The sequence below is a fragment of the Melanotaenia boesemani genome, chromosome 11 (genome assembly GCF_017639745.1).
Source record: "Melanotaenia boesemani isolate fMelBoe1 chromosome 11, fMelBoe1.pri, whole genome shotgun sequence".
Classification (NCBI taxonomy): Eukaryota; Metazoa; Chordata; class Actinopteri; order Atheriniformes; family Melanotaeniidae; genus Melanotaenia; species Melanotaenia boesemani.
The window spans coordinates 14,987,039-15,006,089 of record NC_055692.1 but is presented as its reverse complement, the minus strand read 5'-3'; the positions used below and the strand labels follow the sequence as shown (position 1 = coordinate 15,006,089).

At 43.3% G+C, this 19,051-nt stretch overlaps 1 protein-coding gene across 1 annotated transcript in view; it reads left to right on the top strand.

Moving 5' to 3' along the window:
- LOC121649229 (zinc finger SWIM domain-containing protein 6-like) overlaps positions 1-19,051 on the top strand; it is a 40,290-nt gene that overhangs the window by 4,788 nt on the left and 16,451 nt on the right. Inside the window, exons 2-3 of the mRNA XM_041999885.1 lie at positions 16,436-16,792; positions 18,726-18,874. Coding sequence (XP_041855819.1) covers positions 16,436-16,792; positions 18,726-18,874 — 506 coding nt within the window. The remainder of the gene's footprint in view (positions 1-16,435; positions 16,793-18,725; positions 18,875-19,051) is intronic.

The following is a 19,051-nucleotide window of genomic DNA, read 5'->3' as shown; positions in this document are numbered from 1 at the left end:
GTTGGGTGGGGGCCTATTCTTCTTGTTTGTGTGTGGGCTGTTTCTTTTCATGTGGGTGGATCTGGTTTTATTTTCCTGTTAGGTTAGAGCTCCTTTATCTTTTTACAATGCCCGTTGAGAATGAGCCCACATGCCCACCACCAAAGATGAGGAGACTGAATGCTTCCAAACATGCTGGGAGTATGTGAGAAACCAGTGTGCTTTATTGAGGCTTCACTTGGACTTGAAGAAATAAAGGCACTGTACAAGTCAGGGGTTTGAATGATTGATTATATTAAATAATGATCTTGTGAGCAGTTCTTGGCAAAAAAATATATATATATATATATACCTTTAAAGTCAGGTGAACAGATGCCATTTGTAGACAAAGTTTCAAGGTGGGAATGTTGATGGTGCAATGATTCTGGATCTGATGCCTCAGGTCTACCCCTAGGCATGTGACTAACCCTGAGCTTATATCGTCATGGAAACATGGCTGAGCCCAGAGCATGTGTAAACATCTGGCAGTCCAAAAGAAAGGGGCAGCAACTGCATGCATGTGAAGAGTCTTTAGAGAAAATGCCCTCTCTGTCTGCTCTAAGTATCTGAGAGGATGGGAGAAGCAGATTCCAGGGCTTTGTCCCATTATGTTGACTGAATAGAAAGACGATAGGATAGCTTTCAACTGCTGTGTAATGGAAACATGTTATCTTAGTTTCTCTTTTTGTGAGTGTGCGTCCACACATGCAGATGTGGCCTTGTAAATATTTGCCAAAGATTATCTTTTATAGGCCATATATATTTATATTTTTTAAGTTTAATATTACTATATTTTATTATGTTAAATTGCTTCATTGTAGATAATATCAAATACCTGGAGTGCCTGGTCAGAAAAATAGTTTTTTTTCTTTATTGGCATCTTGGCTGATAAACAATAGGTGACCAGTAGTTTTTTGCAAGCTGTGTCATGTTTGCAATAATTTTCCAGAAGGTCTGTGTTTGTTTCTGCATCAACTCCAACTTCTAACCAGCCTAAATCCCAGATGTGCCTTAAGATAAGTTATTCTCACCACAAACCATAACTTCCTGTAGCCAGCCATATTCCATCTTCAGGACCCAGCTATAATGGTCTCCTGTTCTTCACATTTCTGATACTGTACCCAAGATGTACCACCAGATGATGGCCCTGGCATCCCAAGCAAGGACTAATGTCTGTGTGGCTTTTTTCCACTCCGTCTACCTGACTGGAGCCAGCCTCTGTCCCAGTCCTATTCCTGGTACCAGACATAGTTGTTTCCTCCCTTCCCCTCTTAAATCATCATTCCCAGGTCCAGCCCTGGCTGCCTAGCATCTACCACTCTGCCAGACTTTTCACCCATTGCCCAAAGACTTCTCTTCAAAATGACCCTGCAGACTATTACAGGCTACTGTAGCAGTGTTCATTCAACCTTGTTTAAATAAACCAGCTAAAGTAATAAAGTTCCAGCTTGATCTCTGTAACGTCTGCCCTGGTCCCCGTTCCAGAATGACTTGTCTCCTGTCCCAGACTGTGGGTGCTGGGTGTGCGTCAGCACAGCTCCTCGGCTGGCTGACTCTGTCTAGGAATCCAGTCCTCCTTCCACAGAGCTGCTGCCCCTCTTTTCTCTGTCAGGGTATGAAGCACAAGGAGCTGGCGATGGAAAGGCTACTAAATCCACAATGACAAGACCCCTATTAAAAAATATTTCTTTTTTTTCTCTTTCATTTAATGACTTTTATTATCAGCCGCCCCTGTCTCTTCGATTTGGCAATAATAACAACAGGGGAATGCAGCATTCAGCGTTCTCATATCAGACAACCCCCCCCCCCCCCCCCCCCCCCTTTTTTTTTTTTTTTTTTGGTAAATGAATTCCTCTTTGCACCAATGGGCTGCTGAAATAAGCACAAAGAAGCCCAACACTGATTGCTGCAATACAGAGCTCAGTCTATGTAGTGTGTGTGTGTGTGTGTGTGTGTGTGTGTGTGAGAGAGAGAGAGAGAGAGAGAGAGAAAGAGATCCTTACATGTATGCATATAGACACTGTATGAGGGAGCTTGTTAAAAGCTACACATATGCTCTCAGAGTTCCCACTGAACAGAGCCTCTCTGTGCAGTTTGGTCAACAGCTGTTTTTCCCAGAAGCTAAACAGCTTTGGATCAGCCCAAAGCTGAGCAGTCCAGCTCCAAGCAGTTTTTGTCTGTGTGTGTATTTGTGTGTGTACACGTAATCCCTGAGTTTGCTCTGTTTAAGACATTTATCTGGATCCATCACCTATAATTTCTTTACATCACGTTGATCCTAATTAAACCACAGTCAGACATGTTCTGATTAAAACAATATTGTGTTTTGATTATCCATTTTTGACTTTTAATATCTGTACAAGTGACTGCTGGATGGATTTTAAAATGTTGAGCTGCTACCTGGACAAACTCCTCCAAATATGCACACAGCTTTATAAGTGAAGGTGGATTCTTTTTGCTTGTTATCTGTGTGTGAATGCGAGCATGTGCCTGTATGACTTTGTGTGTTAATGGATCGGTGAGGGTGTTTATGGCTGTGTGTGTCAAGCTGAATAAAGGTGAGGCATGTTGATGATAAAAGGCTTGATGACATTCCAGTCTGTCATCATTCCCACCCTATCTCATTTCCACTGTTGCGCACACACTTGCACACATTTAAGACACACATTGCCAAGGCGCCACTGACTAGGCGCCTTAGAATAAACAAGAGCAAAGGCTGAGGGTTTACCTGCCACTGACCCCTATTACACACACACCGACTGACAGAGGTGTTCACTCATTGACTGGACCCTCCCCCATTATCGAGCTGGCCCATTGGTGACCTTCTCACTTGACCCATAGGGACTTACTAAGGCCAGAGGTCAATCTGGTCAGACTGTCCCTCCAGTGGCTGATTACTCTTAAAAGACGGGTCCATCCTTACATTATTGTTTTCCAATGAATATAACCTTCACCAAAGGAAAAGAGATCACTTGCTTGATTGAATGTGTGTTTCACATGTCCCAATGAGCAGTTTCTCACCTGAGAGATCGGCCTGACTGAGGACAAAGAATATACCCAGTTCTTTTGTGGAAAGGTCTGGAATCTGAGCCAGATTGAGGGAGGGGGGTGTTATCCCCTTCTCTCTTCTTGCCAGGCAAGCTCAAGTGCCATGTGAGCTATGTAGAGGAGGAGGTCCTGAGAGTGCAAGGTGCCTCTAGCTGTGCCTGGTCCAACGATGTCGTGGCTGTGTGGCATGTGAGACATGCATTCATTGCTTAGTGGCAGAGCAGGGCTGAATAGTGCTAGAAAAGCTCTCCAGGCATAAGAGAGATACAGACAAAAAGGAATGAGAGAGTCTCAAAGGAAGGAAGGCTAGGCTTTCAACTGATGAGGGAATTTAGTTTGCCTTTCTAAAGAGTTTTGTCTTGAAGGACTTCATTCTTTTTCCCTCCCTGCTCATTTGCTTTCTTGCCTGCTTTTTCTTGCCTCATTCATCCTCATGTCATGTTATTGTATTTTTCTTCCACTCCTGATCTCTCCATACCCATGCCTATCCTCTCTCTCTTTCACGCATTCCCTGCTCATGTTTACAAGTTCTCATGGTCTCTGTTTCTCCCTTCCTCAATTTTCCAATTTAATTTCCCAACCCACACAGCAGAACCTCATTGTATCTACCCTGCCCAATCGAATGTGTAAGCTCCCAGAAGAAGGCTAGCTGCCTTGCTAACTTCTTTCTGTGTTGGGCTCAATGCTAGCAGCCTGTATCCAGACCTCAGGGGCTATCCTTGTTTCCACATATAGAAGCTCTGTTTACCACTGGCTAGAATAATGAGAGAAACAAGACTTGGCCTATTTCCTGTGGGGTGTTTTTTTTTTTTTTTTTTTTGTCCTTAAGTTGCTAAATGATCCTCAATTTAATTTTTCCTGGAACCTTTTTAGCGTTCTGTTCTGAAATTCAGCTGGTATCTGTGGATTTGTATGCAAGTCACTGATCTCATTTCAGCTCGTCATATGCCAACTTCAATCTCTTGATCAAATACTCCTTGAATGTTTTACATTTTTTAATTTGCTTGTATTTTGGGGGTATTTCATTGTAGATCCTCACCAAAAAGGCCAGCAAACATTTTTTCTCTTTAGCGGCTATAGTGGAAATTGGCATCATAAATGGGGATGAATCAGTGCCATGCTCTGAGGAATACAGTACTTTTGTGTAGGTGAAATACAGAACTGCATTTTTAACCTGCCATCGTTGAGGATGACTGTCCACCATTATGTTTTACTGCCACCCTGTCTGTCTGCATTCCTGCCCAAACCCTACTGTCTCTCTTCCTTGCTGCCTGGCTAGCCATTAGCTGGCTAGTTGTCCCTCCTGGGTGGCTACATCACTTCACCCAATACCCCCTCCTCACAGCCAGTGACAGCCTCAGCCCAGGGAGACATGGGTAATGGTCCTCTCTGATGTACACCCTGACTCAATTGAACTGGATGGCAGACACACGCCTAAAATAACAAAAGGAAAGGATGGAAAGAAAGGGGCTTGAGTGGGAGAAGGGGAGGGAAGGAGCCAAGCGATCGATAAAGCAGGGACACATTGCCTAATAAAGATTTATTTCTTTTTTTCCCCCCAATCCGCCTTGGCAAGGTAGAGAGGGGGAGGAGAGAATTTGATTAGTGGACTCCTTCTCCCAGGGTGGCTCTGATAGCATGTGCGTACATGGCACTGTGTTTGCCCCAATGCCTTTTGTGTATTTTAGCATTTCTTGTGTGTTTATTGCATGTGTCTGTCTCTCTTCCCAAGAGCAAAGGGGGTTAAAAACAGCTTCTGCCGTTTGTTCTGCCAGCAGTGGCACTAGCAGCTGCAGCTGTGTCCCTGCCTCTCTTTCTCTCTTCCTGTCAGCTAATATTTAGTTAATCTTTGGTTTGGGACCTACGGGACTGGCCGGAGCTCCTGGTGCCCCATCCATCTCGCACTGATCTATATTCCACTCTGGATCCCTGTGCCATTAACCACCACCGAGGGGAGGATGGAGCTGCACAGAGGTAGAACGAAGAGGAAAGGGCAGATGGGTGGAGGTAGAGCCGTAGAGAGACAGGAAAGTGATGGAGAGGAAGCAATAGAAAGAAGAAGAGGAGGAGGAGGGGGAGCTGTCTGCTATCTCACAACTAAATGAGAGGAAAAAGGGAGGAGAGGAGGTGGGTCAGCTGTTTCGAATATGGCAGAAGTGTCTCCCCATAATTTTGAGGAAAAGTGTATTTGTTTGTTTGGATTTTTTGTCTGTTGTTGAACCCTTTTCCCAGTCACTCTTTCCCACCTCCACTTATTTCTCATGTTATTGGATGCTTTCCTTTTCAAGTCCTTTACATAGAGGAGCAGGTGGGAATTACTTCAATTTAATGTTAAATAACAGTGTTTCCACAATGAGGTTGGAAAGGTCATGAAGGGAAATGTAGTGTAGGTGGAGGAGGATGAGGACAGAAAGAGGTAGAAATGCAGAAGTGAGTGATCTATATTCAGCATGTTGATCACTTCATTGATATGCACTGTGTAGTTACGAAAAGGTCCACCTGCGAAAGCTTCGAGTGCTGAGTCACTCACTAAGGCACAGACTAAATGCTTTTATCCCAGACGCCTGGTCCATCTGAATGGAATATAATAGGCCATAAAGTGCTTTGCTAGCAGCGGCTGCTTGCCCCACGGCAACCCCTCACCCTCCACTCTCTTGCACCTTACTCTAAATCTCATTTTACTTTTATTCTTTGATTACCTCATTATTTTTCCTCTTTATGTTTTTCCTATTTTCATCTTTCCTTCCTCATTGTTCCTCCTGCAGTGCATCCCAGCCATCCACAAAGAAATCTATCCTCTCCCTTCATATCTTCCCCTCCAGTTATGTGTGATCCCTCTGCCACTCTGCATGCATGTGTGCAAGTGTGGGGCACCTGTTTGGGATCTCGTATGTGTGTGAGTGTGTGTTTAGGGTCATGCCTGCAGCTCGTGCGTAATGAATAGCAGGGTTGTTGTTGAGGCACAACCAGTTGAAAAGGCGGTAGCCAGAGAATAGTTCACCAGTGACGGAACACAAGGAGGAGGAGTAGGATGGATGTCTGGATGGAGGAAGGGAAGAAAGGAATGAAGGAACAAGAGAATCACCAAAGGAGGAAGGGAAGAGTGGTTGTTGAGCCAGTGAGCCTTAACCACTTTCTTTCAGTCTGTCTGCTCTCTGTGTCGTTTTCTCTCTCTTAAGAAGCTAATGGCTTTTCCAATGTCCTCTTTCCAAACCTCCACCGCTCTCTCTCCTTCTCTCTTCTTTTCTTCTCCCTATGCTATCTCTCTGCTATTTATCCCCTCCTTATTTCTCTCTATCTCCTCTTACTTTCTGAGTTCAAATTCTCCCATGAAGTGTTGTCCTCCCCAGCTACCTCCCCTCCCTTTCTCTACTAGTGTCCTTCCAGCTGCTGGCCAGGGGAACAGCTGACTAAATCTAAAGCTGGGGCCCCTGGCTCTGGCTCTGCCTTGGGCCCCAGCCCCAGCTCTGCCATAACCTCCTCCAATTCTCGGCCTCCCTCGCACCCCTCCCTCCTTCCTCTGGCCTCCAGCCCTGGCTCCTCTCTGAGCAGCCCCAACTCAGCTCTGGCCTCGGCTCCAGCTCTGCCTGACTCTCAGCAGTTCCCTCTAACCAGCCCCCTCCATCCCAATTTGTGGCTGAAAAGCTTCAAAACCATTCTTCCTTTAAGCCTGCCCTCTCTCTTTTTGTTTTCTTTTTTTTTCACTCTACTTTTTACTAATTCATTTGCTCCCTCCCTTCTTTCTGCCCTGCTCTGACAGGCTGTAGCCGGGCCCCTGGTACTGTCCCAACATATCTGGACTTAGGCCTCATCTAGGTTGGCTGCAGTTCAGTTTCCTGGCTCCAGTACCCAGCCTCTATAGCCAGGCATCCTTCTCTTTGGCTCCTAGCTATAGTCACTGTAACTCATTGCAGCTAGCTTTACTCTAAGCAATGTTCAGCTTGTGCATTTGGTCAGTTCTGGCGCCATACTTTCTGCAAATCTCTTCGACTCCTTATGTGTCTCTTTGTCTCTTCCGCTCTCATTTTTCTGCATTTCTTTAACTTGTGTGGACAGGCTCAGCCCCAGCATAAACACATGCACTCAGCACACAGAAGCATGCATCCGGCGAGGGTGTGAAGCATATGACAAATGATTGGCAGCAGGGGGAGGATGGGGAAAGGCAGTGAAAGGGGAAATGGGCCTTGTCACATCTCCAGACAAGCCAGGGGCTCAAGTCTGATCACTGCCCAGGGAAGAGAGCCTTTGTTCCTCCTCTCCCAACCTCTACAGCTGTCAAAGTAAGGGTGCAGGCTTGCGTGATTAGGTGCAGGCCCAGGTTCCGCCATCACTCTTGTGAACAGACGTTGCACACAAAAGACACTTGTCAGAGCTCTTCCTCCTTTTTGACATTGAACTGCTCTGAAATGAGTGACTGAGGGTTGATGGACTAAAGTTCAGAGTGCACCCCACAGCTACACTGGGATGCACATTCCCTTTGAATGGAAGTCAGACTGTAGAGCCCAGGCAAGAAGAGACAGTTGATGTGCTCAAGCTGAGCCTCATCAGAATCTTCTGTGGAAAACCTCACAACTATAGATTGTTTTTCAGCCCGCTACCGTAAGTCTGATGCCCAGCACAGCTTTTCTCACAATTCATTTCTTTGTCTTTTTTTCATTGCTGTGTGTTGGTCGTTGGTATATGTGTGGAGAGGAAATTGGGGAGCAGCAAAAGCTTCCTTTGGAGCCATGTTTTCTTTCGTTGAGTGACAGATAAAAGCAAATGACTGTGTGACACAGACTTCAAAGGTTCCCATGTTCTGCCATTTAATGGTAACAATGCACAACAAACCTCTCTTCCAGTGTGGATGAGGGGCATAAATAATAAGCCATAAGCACTGTAGCCGAATCATACTGATTTTTAAAACTTTTTTATTTTATAATAAAATGAAACAGTCTTGTGATATGTACTGATTTTGATACCAGGAATGTTTGAGGACAGGAACAGTGACTGTCTTGAAACTATTAAGAACACAGTGTGTTTTATATGGACCAATGCAACAGTAATTAACTAAGCATAAACACTAAGATGAACTAAGCTGCTTGGTTCTGCTCTCCTGACCTTATAGACTTTCTCTCTGTCTCCTCCTTTCATCCTGTCTTTCATTCAGGGTGGCACCCATTGACTGCCACTGACCTAATTTGGGCAAATTTCACTGACCTACTTCATGGGTGAATGCTAACTTGCCCATGGGAGGTGATGCTCTCTCACACATGTACACATATTCTTCTCTATCCTTGTGATTAATATGCAGGCCCTCAGTCTCCTTGTGCTTAAGCTTTGGTGCAGGCCAAGCACCCTCTTGGTTGTGCCTTATATATACATTTCACAAATCCCAACCAAACCCCCTGTTTTGCCTTCTTTCAGTTATCTGGCATTCCAAATTAATGTAATGAGGATCTCAAAGTACAGGCACACAGTAAAATATAAACAAAGCAATTGGCTTTTGTTTCATGTGGTCTCAGAGGTGACATAGTCCTTCACTTCACAAGTCACTCAAGAGACATAATCAGCATAATTGCATAAGGATGTGATTATTCTCCAGTCATCTGTGAAAATGCTAATTTTACCAAATTTTATCAAACAATCTGGAGATGCTTTGAGCAAATTGACAATCACATGAATTCTTTAACAAAGTTAGAATGATAGTCAATCTGTATGCGGCAGTAATCCCATTGTAGAACTACTTTTTAAAAACTATTTAAAATTGATTTAAGCCTCATTGGATACCCTCAAGCAGGTTTACTTCCAGTTGACTGGACATGTGAACCCCTGTGGGTTTTTGGAAATAGTGTTGTTACAGATGGATCGGTTTTCTGTTCTTAATGTGACAAAAATTGTAATAAACCTCTCCTCCTGAAGCTGCCTACAAGAACATAGCATTTGGAAGCAGGTCTTACCTCAGTCTCTGTTTTAGTCACCCTCACGTGTTTCTGTGCTAGCGTTTGTGCAGCCATGTTTGTGTTTGACTAAGAACTGGAGAGTCTATGTGTATGGACCTGCCTGCTTTCCTATGTGCTCTTCCCTGTTTGCCCCCATATACATGGATGATTGTGCTCCAACAAATACAAACCCTGAATGCAAACACATAGACACACATGTACATACAGAATCACCCTGGGCCTATAGGTGTTGTCATGCCAACACATACAGACAACAACAAAAGAGGGGGAATATTGTTTCTCTCTTGTCCAGCAGGGTGCAATTTATCTCAATGTGGCCCATGAAAGGCAGCTATTTACATGAAATGAGAGCTGTTTCTGGGAAATAGAGGTCTCTCTGAAGGTTTTGATGTCAGCTGCCTGCTTTTAGCTTGAGAGTGGAAACCTTAACCATCTAGAGAGGGAGAGCTGTAAACCTACCGAGACAGCTCAATTCCCTTGTGTGGTTGCAGCTCTTCGCCCTGAAAGTCTCAAATCGTTTCCCCTCAATACACTCGGTGAAGACCAAGCATAGCGTGTGATTTCAGATGCTTACAGTTTGCACAGAGTAAATCTAACCCTCTTGCTTTATAGCTTATCCTTAAGAGAGTGGTGCTAACATCAACGTCAATATTTACAGGAATAGCCCGCAGGCAAGTGAATCGACCACCTCGATTCAGCAGAGACACGCTCAACCTTTCTTTTGCTCCTTCCCCCCCTCCTTCCCTCTTTCCTCTAACCACCCTCACTTGTCTTCATCCCGGTTATTCCCATTCTCTGAAACGGCCTGACTACCACAGTGCTAAATATCTGAGATATTTGTGTCTATGTGGGTAGTCAAGGTGTGTCTCGCATATGCGTATGGAGGATCTTTGACAGGGCCACGGCTTTGACACAGGCTCAGCGGCTCTTTGAAAGATGCTGGATGACGTGTGTCAAGTGATATTAAACGTGAGAGAACCTCCCCTCCTCCCTCATTCACTCCTAGAATCTGCCTATACTGCCACTGTGGAGCATGTCCACCATGGTTAGCGTGAGCTATGACACTTTTTGCTGGGACTTTTAGGGAGAGAGTTGCCACATCTGATGTGGGAGGCCTTAAATCTCTGCAGATTGGACACTTTGGCCTACTTACGCTCTTAGAAGATCAGCACATTTACAACAGAGTAAGATACCTATGAAACATTCAACATGCTTTGCTCCTTTTTTGTTTAGTTTTTATTCAAATTTAAGTTAAGACAGTTAAAATATCTCATTATTAATTGTTAAGAGTTATTTATTCTTTTGTGAGTGTTTGCTACGAATTCCCTGTGGTGTTTGTGCACATGCGTGTAAGCCTCCATCCTTTCTCAGGTAGTAATCTTGGAGTTTAAGTCTCAAACTGAGCCGCATTATGTTTTGCACGCCGTTAAGCTAGGATGTAGCGTGCGTCTGCAAACGGACAGCAGCGAGTTTGACCTCAATGACTCCAGTAAGGAAGGGGTTAAACACAAGCCAGCATGGCTGCATGGGATGCGTTACGCAAACTGGCGGCTGGCTGGAGCTGAAAGGGGAAGTGCTGAGCTCAGAGGAACCCTGGCTCAGAGCCATTGCTCTCCCCCTCCCTCCTTTGAAACTCCCCTCTCTGCCCCCCCCACTACCACCATCATCCTCCCCCCTCCTCCCCGCCTCCTTGCTACAGCTGAGCGCTCCCCATGCTTCCCACCGCCAGGCGTGGTGATGTGTGTTTGTGTGTCTGTGTGCCTGTGCTGGAATGCAGCTTCCCCCTCGGCTGGGGCCTGTGTGTGTATATAAGTGTGTTGTGCGTGTGTGTGTGTGTCTGTCTGGAATGATGCCTCCCCTTGTCTAGTGTGTGACGTCAGTACACACAACGGGTCAGCTTAGGGCTAGGCAACATTTTTGTGTGTGTGTGTGTGTGTCATGGGAGGGGGAACAGAGGAGGAGTCAGTTACTGGAGAGAGAAAAAGGAAAGAGGAGGGGTTGTTTGTGAGCAGAAGGAGGTTGACTGCTGGGAGTCACTGAAGCCAGTATGCGTGCATGCATGAAGCTATCATGAGTGTGTGTCAAAGGGTGGAGATGGGTGTGTGTTTGTGTGTCTGTGTCTGGTGGAGTGTGTCGGGTGACTTTCCAAATGAAATGGGAAGGGTAAAGAGTGTAAGGTTATTTCCTGGCCTGGAAAAGTGAATCTAAAAGCACACTCATACTTGCATATGTGCGCTCACAGTCATGCTGTAGTTTTTAAGTCCAGAGCTGCTAGCGCCCAGCTATTTTCATATGCAAATCAATTCTGTTCACTGTCAGCCATGTTAGCTTTCACAGTGGCTTTTTGTGTGTCATACTAACATTTCATAAACTTTTTTTTTTCTTTTAGACAAGCTGCTTTATCAAAAATATTCCTCATCAAACAATCAATAGATCAAAGTTCAAATTAAGCAAGAGAAACATCTCTAATCATTTTTGACATTCATAGCAAATGTCTATGTGAAAATGATGCATACGATCCAACAAACACACATTCCATAACCAATGAGAATCTTGTGTTCTTTGTTTATTCCCTTTTACATTGTAGACTTAGCCATCACCCAGAAATTGGTTTGCTTTATAAGAAAGGCAGACGCTAGCGCTTCAAGGCCTGGGGCCGCATAGGTTTGTCATTAGAGACATACTCGAGCTTTAAAGGAGCAGACAATGGCTTTTCGATGGATCCCATTACCTCAATGTATAGCTTGCGTGGCTCCACTGGGACAAGACCTTAGCTAATTACACACATTTATTTTCAGCCAGTTGTAATTCCATTCACACTAATGAACCTTGCACATGGATCGGGATAATGTATAGTTAATGTACAGGCAGGAGATGGAATTAGCAGGCTGCTGGCTTCTCCAGTGACAGGAAATTTGTTGAATAGCAACTTAAAGGGACAGTTCACCAAATATTGCACGTTAAACAGTTAACTCGCTTTGCTGTGAATTTAGTGTTTCTTTCAGGAACTTTCACAGTTTTAGTCCTTTTCCCTCATGTCTTAATCCCATCCTCCAGCCTTGTCTTTCAGTACGGGTCAGCTTTCTGAACACCAACCTTTGGGACCCGTTAGCAGAGCGGTAACACTAGCTCTGCCTGACAGATTCAATCCTGCAAAATTAGAATCCATTTTGAAAGTGATAGTTAGAAAATTGCAAGTCATTCCTGATGTACCGCGTGGCAACTAAGTGGCAGCAGCCCAGTAGTTGACTGTCATTTCAACCGCCAGCTGATGACAACTCCAATCACCCACACAGCCATCATTGCACACACACACACACAGACACACACACGCACACACATACAGACAGATATTCCATCCTTGCCACCTCTATGATTAGCATTCAGATTTTGCTGTCAGACTTTCAGCGAAAGTTAAACCATTGAAATTCATAGAATGTCTCAAAACAATAATTTATGCTCATTTCTGTCTGTCGGGAAGACCGTTCAGATCGCGAGGGAGTGTGTGTTGGTGCACAAGCGTCTATATGTGTGCAAATATGCGGGTGAACACACCCGGGGAGGGAAAAAGACTTAGCTGCACCAGTGGGTTCAAGGAATAAATATGGCCGCCCCAGGAGCTCAGTAGTGTTATTCCAGCCTGTCCCACACCTAGGACACACACATGCACACACACGCCTGGAGCAAGGTCTCCTGCAGAATAACACTGATCTCTGTTTATAGTCTCTGTATGAGTTCTTCCTTATAGGACCACACACGCACGCTATCGTTACTCGCACAGACCTACCCTCCGAGATGCTGAAAGGCCTTGTATTTGCCTTTGTATCCTTATTAATTGGGTAAGTTCGAGGAGCCGCTATGTAGGAAATGCTCCTTTAGCTGTGGGTGGGATTGAGCATTAGAGGTGAAGGGGGTTGCCCAACACTCTTCGACCCTTACTCGACCTGCACTGCAGCATTGCTTTTCTTCAGTTGTGGTTCAGATCTCCTTTCACTAGGGCCTCTCGGTTCAATCCAGCCAAACGGATTGAATTCCAACCCAATAGCAAGCCTTCTCTCTGTGAGGTTTTAGCTGGCTGTCTTTGGTCAACAGAGAGTGGAATCCCATGTTAATGCTCAGTCTTCCACAGGTGGTCTCTGTGGATCAGGGAAACTTTGTTGAAGCAGTGTTGTTTTGTGTCTGTTTTCAGCTTATGAGGTAATTTGATTAATGTACAAAGCTAAAATGAGTCTGTTCAGACCAGTAGGCCTTAAATATATCTCTTTACATTCTGTTTTGTTTTTTTTTTTTCTTTTTTTTTGTCTTTGTTGACCACTGAAATCCATCATGCACACAAATTTACACACCAGTCCAACAGATGAGTGCTGTCTGAACCACACGGTGCCATATTAGATTTAGGTGACAGTCACTCATGAACCAATTCAGCCAATAAACTTAATGACCTTCTGACTGTTGGGTCTGAATTTTCCTTATTGACTTGGAATCTTAATGTGATTGTGGAAATATATGTATGTTGCTCAATCTAATTTACTTCAGTGATTTTGGTACATTGAGCACTTTTGTGCTTAGCCAAGCAAACTTCTCAGGCCCAGGCCCTGCCTTCATGTGGGAAGCTAAGTCCTGTTTTGTAAGAATCATATAAAGGAGGTATTCTTCCATCTCAGCAAATGTATGTTGAAGGACTTGCAGGTCCCGCCCTGAAATGAGAAGAGGCTTGTATTTCTGGCAGCCTTTTGTTGTTGAATAGGCAGAAATGGTCTTAGCTGGTCATGGGTGCATGCTGGCTTCCAGTACTCATACAATTTCAAAACTAAAGATGGAGCGAAGGGCAATTTGTAGGAATGCTTTGATGCAGGTCCCTCAAAGAGTGTGTGTGGTCCTATTCAAGCACATGCACATATACATATCTTCATTCTTGTTCACTTTGTCACACACTTTTCTTGCTACCTTGCACAGCAGCACTTTGGGCCAAGTGTGATTTCACCCAGGCGGTCAGGAGGGGTTTCTAGGGCAACCTCACAGAGGCCTTGTTCTAAAAATGGCCGCCATGGTTACTTTGAAAGCCAACCCTGGCCTCTTGTACATGCACAGAAAAGAGCCCTGAGCACCACTTGGGGAGGGGCACTGGGTAGACTGGATGAGGGGGAAACCAGGCTCTTTAATAGCTAGCACATGAGACATTGAGGGTTTCATACCCACCCAACCAGGAGTCATGGGAGGTGTGTGTGTGTATGTGTGTATGCATGTGTGTGTCTAAACAGTAATATCCCTGTACTCAGCGCTTGGCTAAATTAAAAGGGCATTTTTGGCGCAGGGGGCAGTTTTTGGTGCCCAGACGATTGGACGGGGAAAGGCGAAACTCATTACCTACCCATCTGTCAGAGAGCGAGAGTGAAAGAGCTGTGGGAATGTGGATGGAGGGAGGGAGGGCATGCAAAGGGCTTGGAAGGTGAATGAGTGAGACTGTCCATTAAAGCAAAGGGGAAACAGCAGACTTTTCCTTTCAAACATGTAACTCTTTTATCACTAGTTAACAATATTCCATATGTTTTAGATCTTAAAAAAAAGTATCACTGTCAATTTCCCCTTTGAGAAGAAAAACATTTGCAAAAGAAAGTGCAGATGCCTTCACAACCTCCTGTTAAATGTGCATGAACGTGCATGTGTGTGTTTGGATCAGAGGTTGACTTATCTTTGAGCTCTCTCGGCCCCACATGTTTTTGATATTCTCTGTGTTTCTCTGGACTAGGGGCCACTCTTAAAACACAAGCCTGACTCATGCAAACAAATACATACAGTATGAAAGTATCAGCAAGTATTTAAAGCTCATTTGCTCATTTGTTTGTCGTTTTACAGCTAAATAAGTTTGCATTCCGCTCTACAACCAGATGCAGCGTGTAAACCTTTTTGTCTCGTTTAAGATTGTCTCAGTATGACTCCCACTTTCCCTCCATCTCCCACAGCTGTAGACATATAGGCTTTGATCACTGCAGATGCAAGCTGCTGCCATATTTGATCCACACCCCTCTTCTGTGGATATTGTTAAGAACATGCACTTCCTCTGCCAGCTGGCTTTTAGAATGGAAACACATTTCTCCATGGCAATGTTTTGCAGTTCTGCCCTGCGAGATATTTGCAGCCAGCACTTCTCAGTTCTGCTGATAAAGTTTTGCAAAAGGGGGCATATTTAAAAAAAAAAAAAAAAAAAAAAAAAAAAAAAAACTGCCTTTCTGCTTGATTTTTCCAGGACTGGACCATCCAAACAGATGGCTTACATATATATATACATATGTATATATATGTATGTATATATATACATGTATGTATATATATGTATGTATATATACTGACTACATCACTGAAGTGCAAACGAGGAAGGGAAAGCTACTTTGACCTGACCTGTGTTTAGCTTGCTTGTACAACCATCAGCTAGTTTTCTTCTATACCCTATGAAATATTATCCTATGAAATATTCAACTTCTTTCCCTCCCTTCTTACGAACCCCAGAACAGCCTTTGATATATGCGTTAATACATGCTTATATCACAGTGATGTGTGCACTCAGCTCTTTGATAAACATATTAAAGAAATGTATGTCTTTGCCTGGTCCACATGAATTTCAGAGATATCTCCTGAGCATATAAATGCATTCATAAGCCTCCTTCTTTTCTAACCACTCCCATAATTAATAAATCATGATTTCATACTCTGTCTCAGTGCGTGTGCACATGTCTGTAGCGTTCATATGCTCATGAGTGTGTTTTAAGCCACTGCTGGGAACCCCACATGGCTTATTCATATTCATTCCTGCATAATGACTAGCCACACCTCCGGGTGGCACAGTCAGGACAAGATCAAACAATGTTTTCCAACAAGAGTGTGGATAATTCATACTGGAACAGGTACTCTCAGTACTTACTTCCTCATCTCTTTCTCAATTCCTCTTGTTGTGGATCGCCAGTTTTCATGTGTCTAGATTGATTTCTGTCAGGCTCGTGGACTACACCAAGTCCTGACTGTATCTCATGAAAAAAGGGACATGGGACCTTTGGCAGGTGTCTCTGGCAAACTAACATCCTGAATGTGTTCCTTTCTCAGTAATGTTATTAAATGAGTTGCACAAGTGATCCATTTATATATGTATATTTTTAATATATATTCAGGGAAAAGTCGTTCTTGCCTGCTCTGTTTGGACACTAGGCACCTGGTGTTATTTAACTTCAGTTTAGTTATGATTGGTTCAAGCAGCAAAAGCAGCAGTGGTTCACTTTTAAGAGTCTGGAGCTTTGCTTGAGAAACTCTTGAAGTTATAAATCAATCATCACAAGGGTTGAAGGCAGGGTAGCTACGCTGAGATACAACGAAAAACAATTTTTTAATGATTATTCCTGAGAAAATAACATTTTTTTTTTCTTTTTTTCTTACAGGTTTCCATCTGAGTGGCACTGTGACGGACCCCCCTACACCCTCATCCCCAGAGCTTGTATGCAGCGTCAGCGTCAGCTTCGACCGCTGCAAGATTACGGCAGTAACATGCACCTGCGGAAACAAAGACATCTTCTACTGCGCCCATGTAGTAGCGCTGTCGCTTTACAGAGTACGGAAACCCGAGCAGGTCAAACTGCATCTGCCCATCTCAGAAACCCTGTTCCAGATGAGCAGAGACCAGCTGCAGAAGTTTGTCCAGTACCTGATATCAGTTCACCACACCGAGGTACTGCCCACCGCGCAGAAACTGGCTGATGAGATTCTGTCGCAGAACTCTGAGATCAACCAGGTCCACGGTGAGGAAATGAGTGTGAGACGGTGTGTGTAAGAGGTCATGGGAATGTTTTAAGATCACATGAGCATGTGTGTTTTAAGTGTGCCTTCCTGCCTCTACATGCCTAGGTATTGATTTTGTGATGAAAGTAAAGTGTGGCAGGATCAATGTTACTTGTTAATGAGATCTGGACAGTAGAGGGGAGATTGTGTGACTGTAATCAACACTATAAACCAGTTTGTCTTTGAGTGGGAGGGAGAAAAAAAAAAACCAAGACAGAGATGAAAAGGGTACATATTTCCTGTTGTTGCTGTTTACCTGCAAGAGGAAGAAAGAAACCAATTAGAACAGGAAACATGAGACTATACGAAGAAGTTGATGAGTTACTGCTGTGTAGTTTTGAAGAGTTAATAAAGCAAAGGCATACAGGAAACAGACTTTGAGGAAGGAAACACTAAAATCACAAAAAAACACACAAAAAAAATCAGAAAGGATGGGTGAAAAGAAGAGAAATTTAAGGGACAGTTCAATTTCTAATAGGGAAATTGCTCACATTTATTAAATACTTTTTTTATATGCATCATTTATATCAACAACAGGAGACGTCATGTTGGTGAGGCCACTGAAGAGATAAAATTCAGCCACACAAACTGTTCTGAAATGTTGCTGCTGAAAATTGCGGAGGACGTTACACTCTTGAAAACAGCAAGGGCATAGAAAAAAAGATTAAGGACAAGAGAAGATAGATGGCTACTTTTCAGTCCTTTTTTTTAGCAACCTTAGGTACTGCTGGAGGTTTAAGATGACAACACTCAGAGCTTGTATATAAGCAAAAAGCTGCATGGAATCTGATATGAGCATCTTGGTTTATGTTACATACATGTATATCAGATATCTCATATGGATTGAATGGTCCTTGTTTGTGGTTTCACATGCTAAAGTTAAACAAGTTGGAATTGAAAATTGGAATTTTGTGATTTCTTTGTTCATACATGTCTGAAAAAAAAATCTACTGATGTTTGTCACATCAGTAAAACAAAAAACAAAAACTTCTTTTAGGTCATTTTAACCCAGTAATGTGAAGATAGGCAAATCTGCAAATATGAACCAAACTTTTTTTTATATTTTAAACCAAATTATAAACCAGTTCATACTTTTTACATCATCATCAGATCTTGGATGTGATGTAAGAAATAGGCTGCGAAAGACTGCAGTGTTTTGTTTACAGAATCATAACTTATCCACAGTGATGACTGTTTTGCATTGATAATATAATATACAATATATATAATATGGACATATTTATAAAATTAACAAAAAAGTAGAAAGCAATAAACAAGGAGACGGACAAATGCAGCATGAGGTAGCAAACGTAATTAGCTCACACACTTTGAATGTTCTAGACATACCTGCTTGATTCAAACATGGAACATTACCCTCACTTTGTTTTGCGGAGCAGGCACAAGAAATTCAAGGTCAGACTTGATTCAGACTTTTATTAGTGTATTAGAAAAAGGATAGTTTTAATATATTTTAAGACTTGAAATCATTAGAAGTGCAATTTGTTAATGCATGTTGCTGATATGTATCAGTTATACAATTGCATTGCCAGCAATAGTAAAAGAAGTAGTGAGCAGAATACATTAAATATTGCTTCAATAATATAATTATCAATAATTATCCTACAGGTAATTATGCTACATTTTGCTGTCCTATATCCTAATTTTTTTACTTAAAGGAGGATTTTTTATTTGTAGAAATGTCATATAGTTGGTCTCTTCAGAGATAAAACCACTGAGGAAAACATTCTCTGCACCTTATTGTTCTGTAGATCAAATTATTCTATGCTGCATATGCTATATTTTTCATCAAAACAAAAGACAATTAGGAAAATACAGGGACCCAATTCATATTTAACACATATTTATGTTTTGTGTATGTTTGTGTATGCTTAGGGGCCCCGGATCCCACAGCTGGAGCCAGCGTGGATGATGAGAATTGCTGGCACCTGGATGAGGAGCAAGTTCAGGAGCAAGTCAAACTCTTCCTGTCCCAGGGAGGATACCACGGCTCAGGCAAGCAGCTGAACCTGCTCTTCAGCAAGGTCAGGACCCAGGAACATTGGTTCATCCACATGCAGAACATAACAACATGCATACAGCACATACCAGCCTTGTCGGCCACAGCTACAAGCACACTCCGCCTGTGTAGGTTTACCACACTCCCTTTGGGTTTTCCTGTCTAGTTTCATTGCATCCTTTTTAATAGATATTTTCTCCAT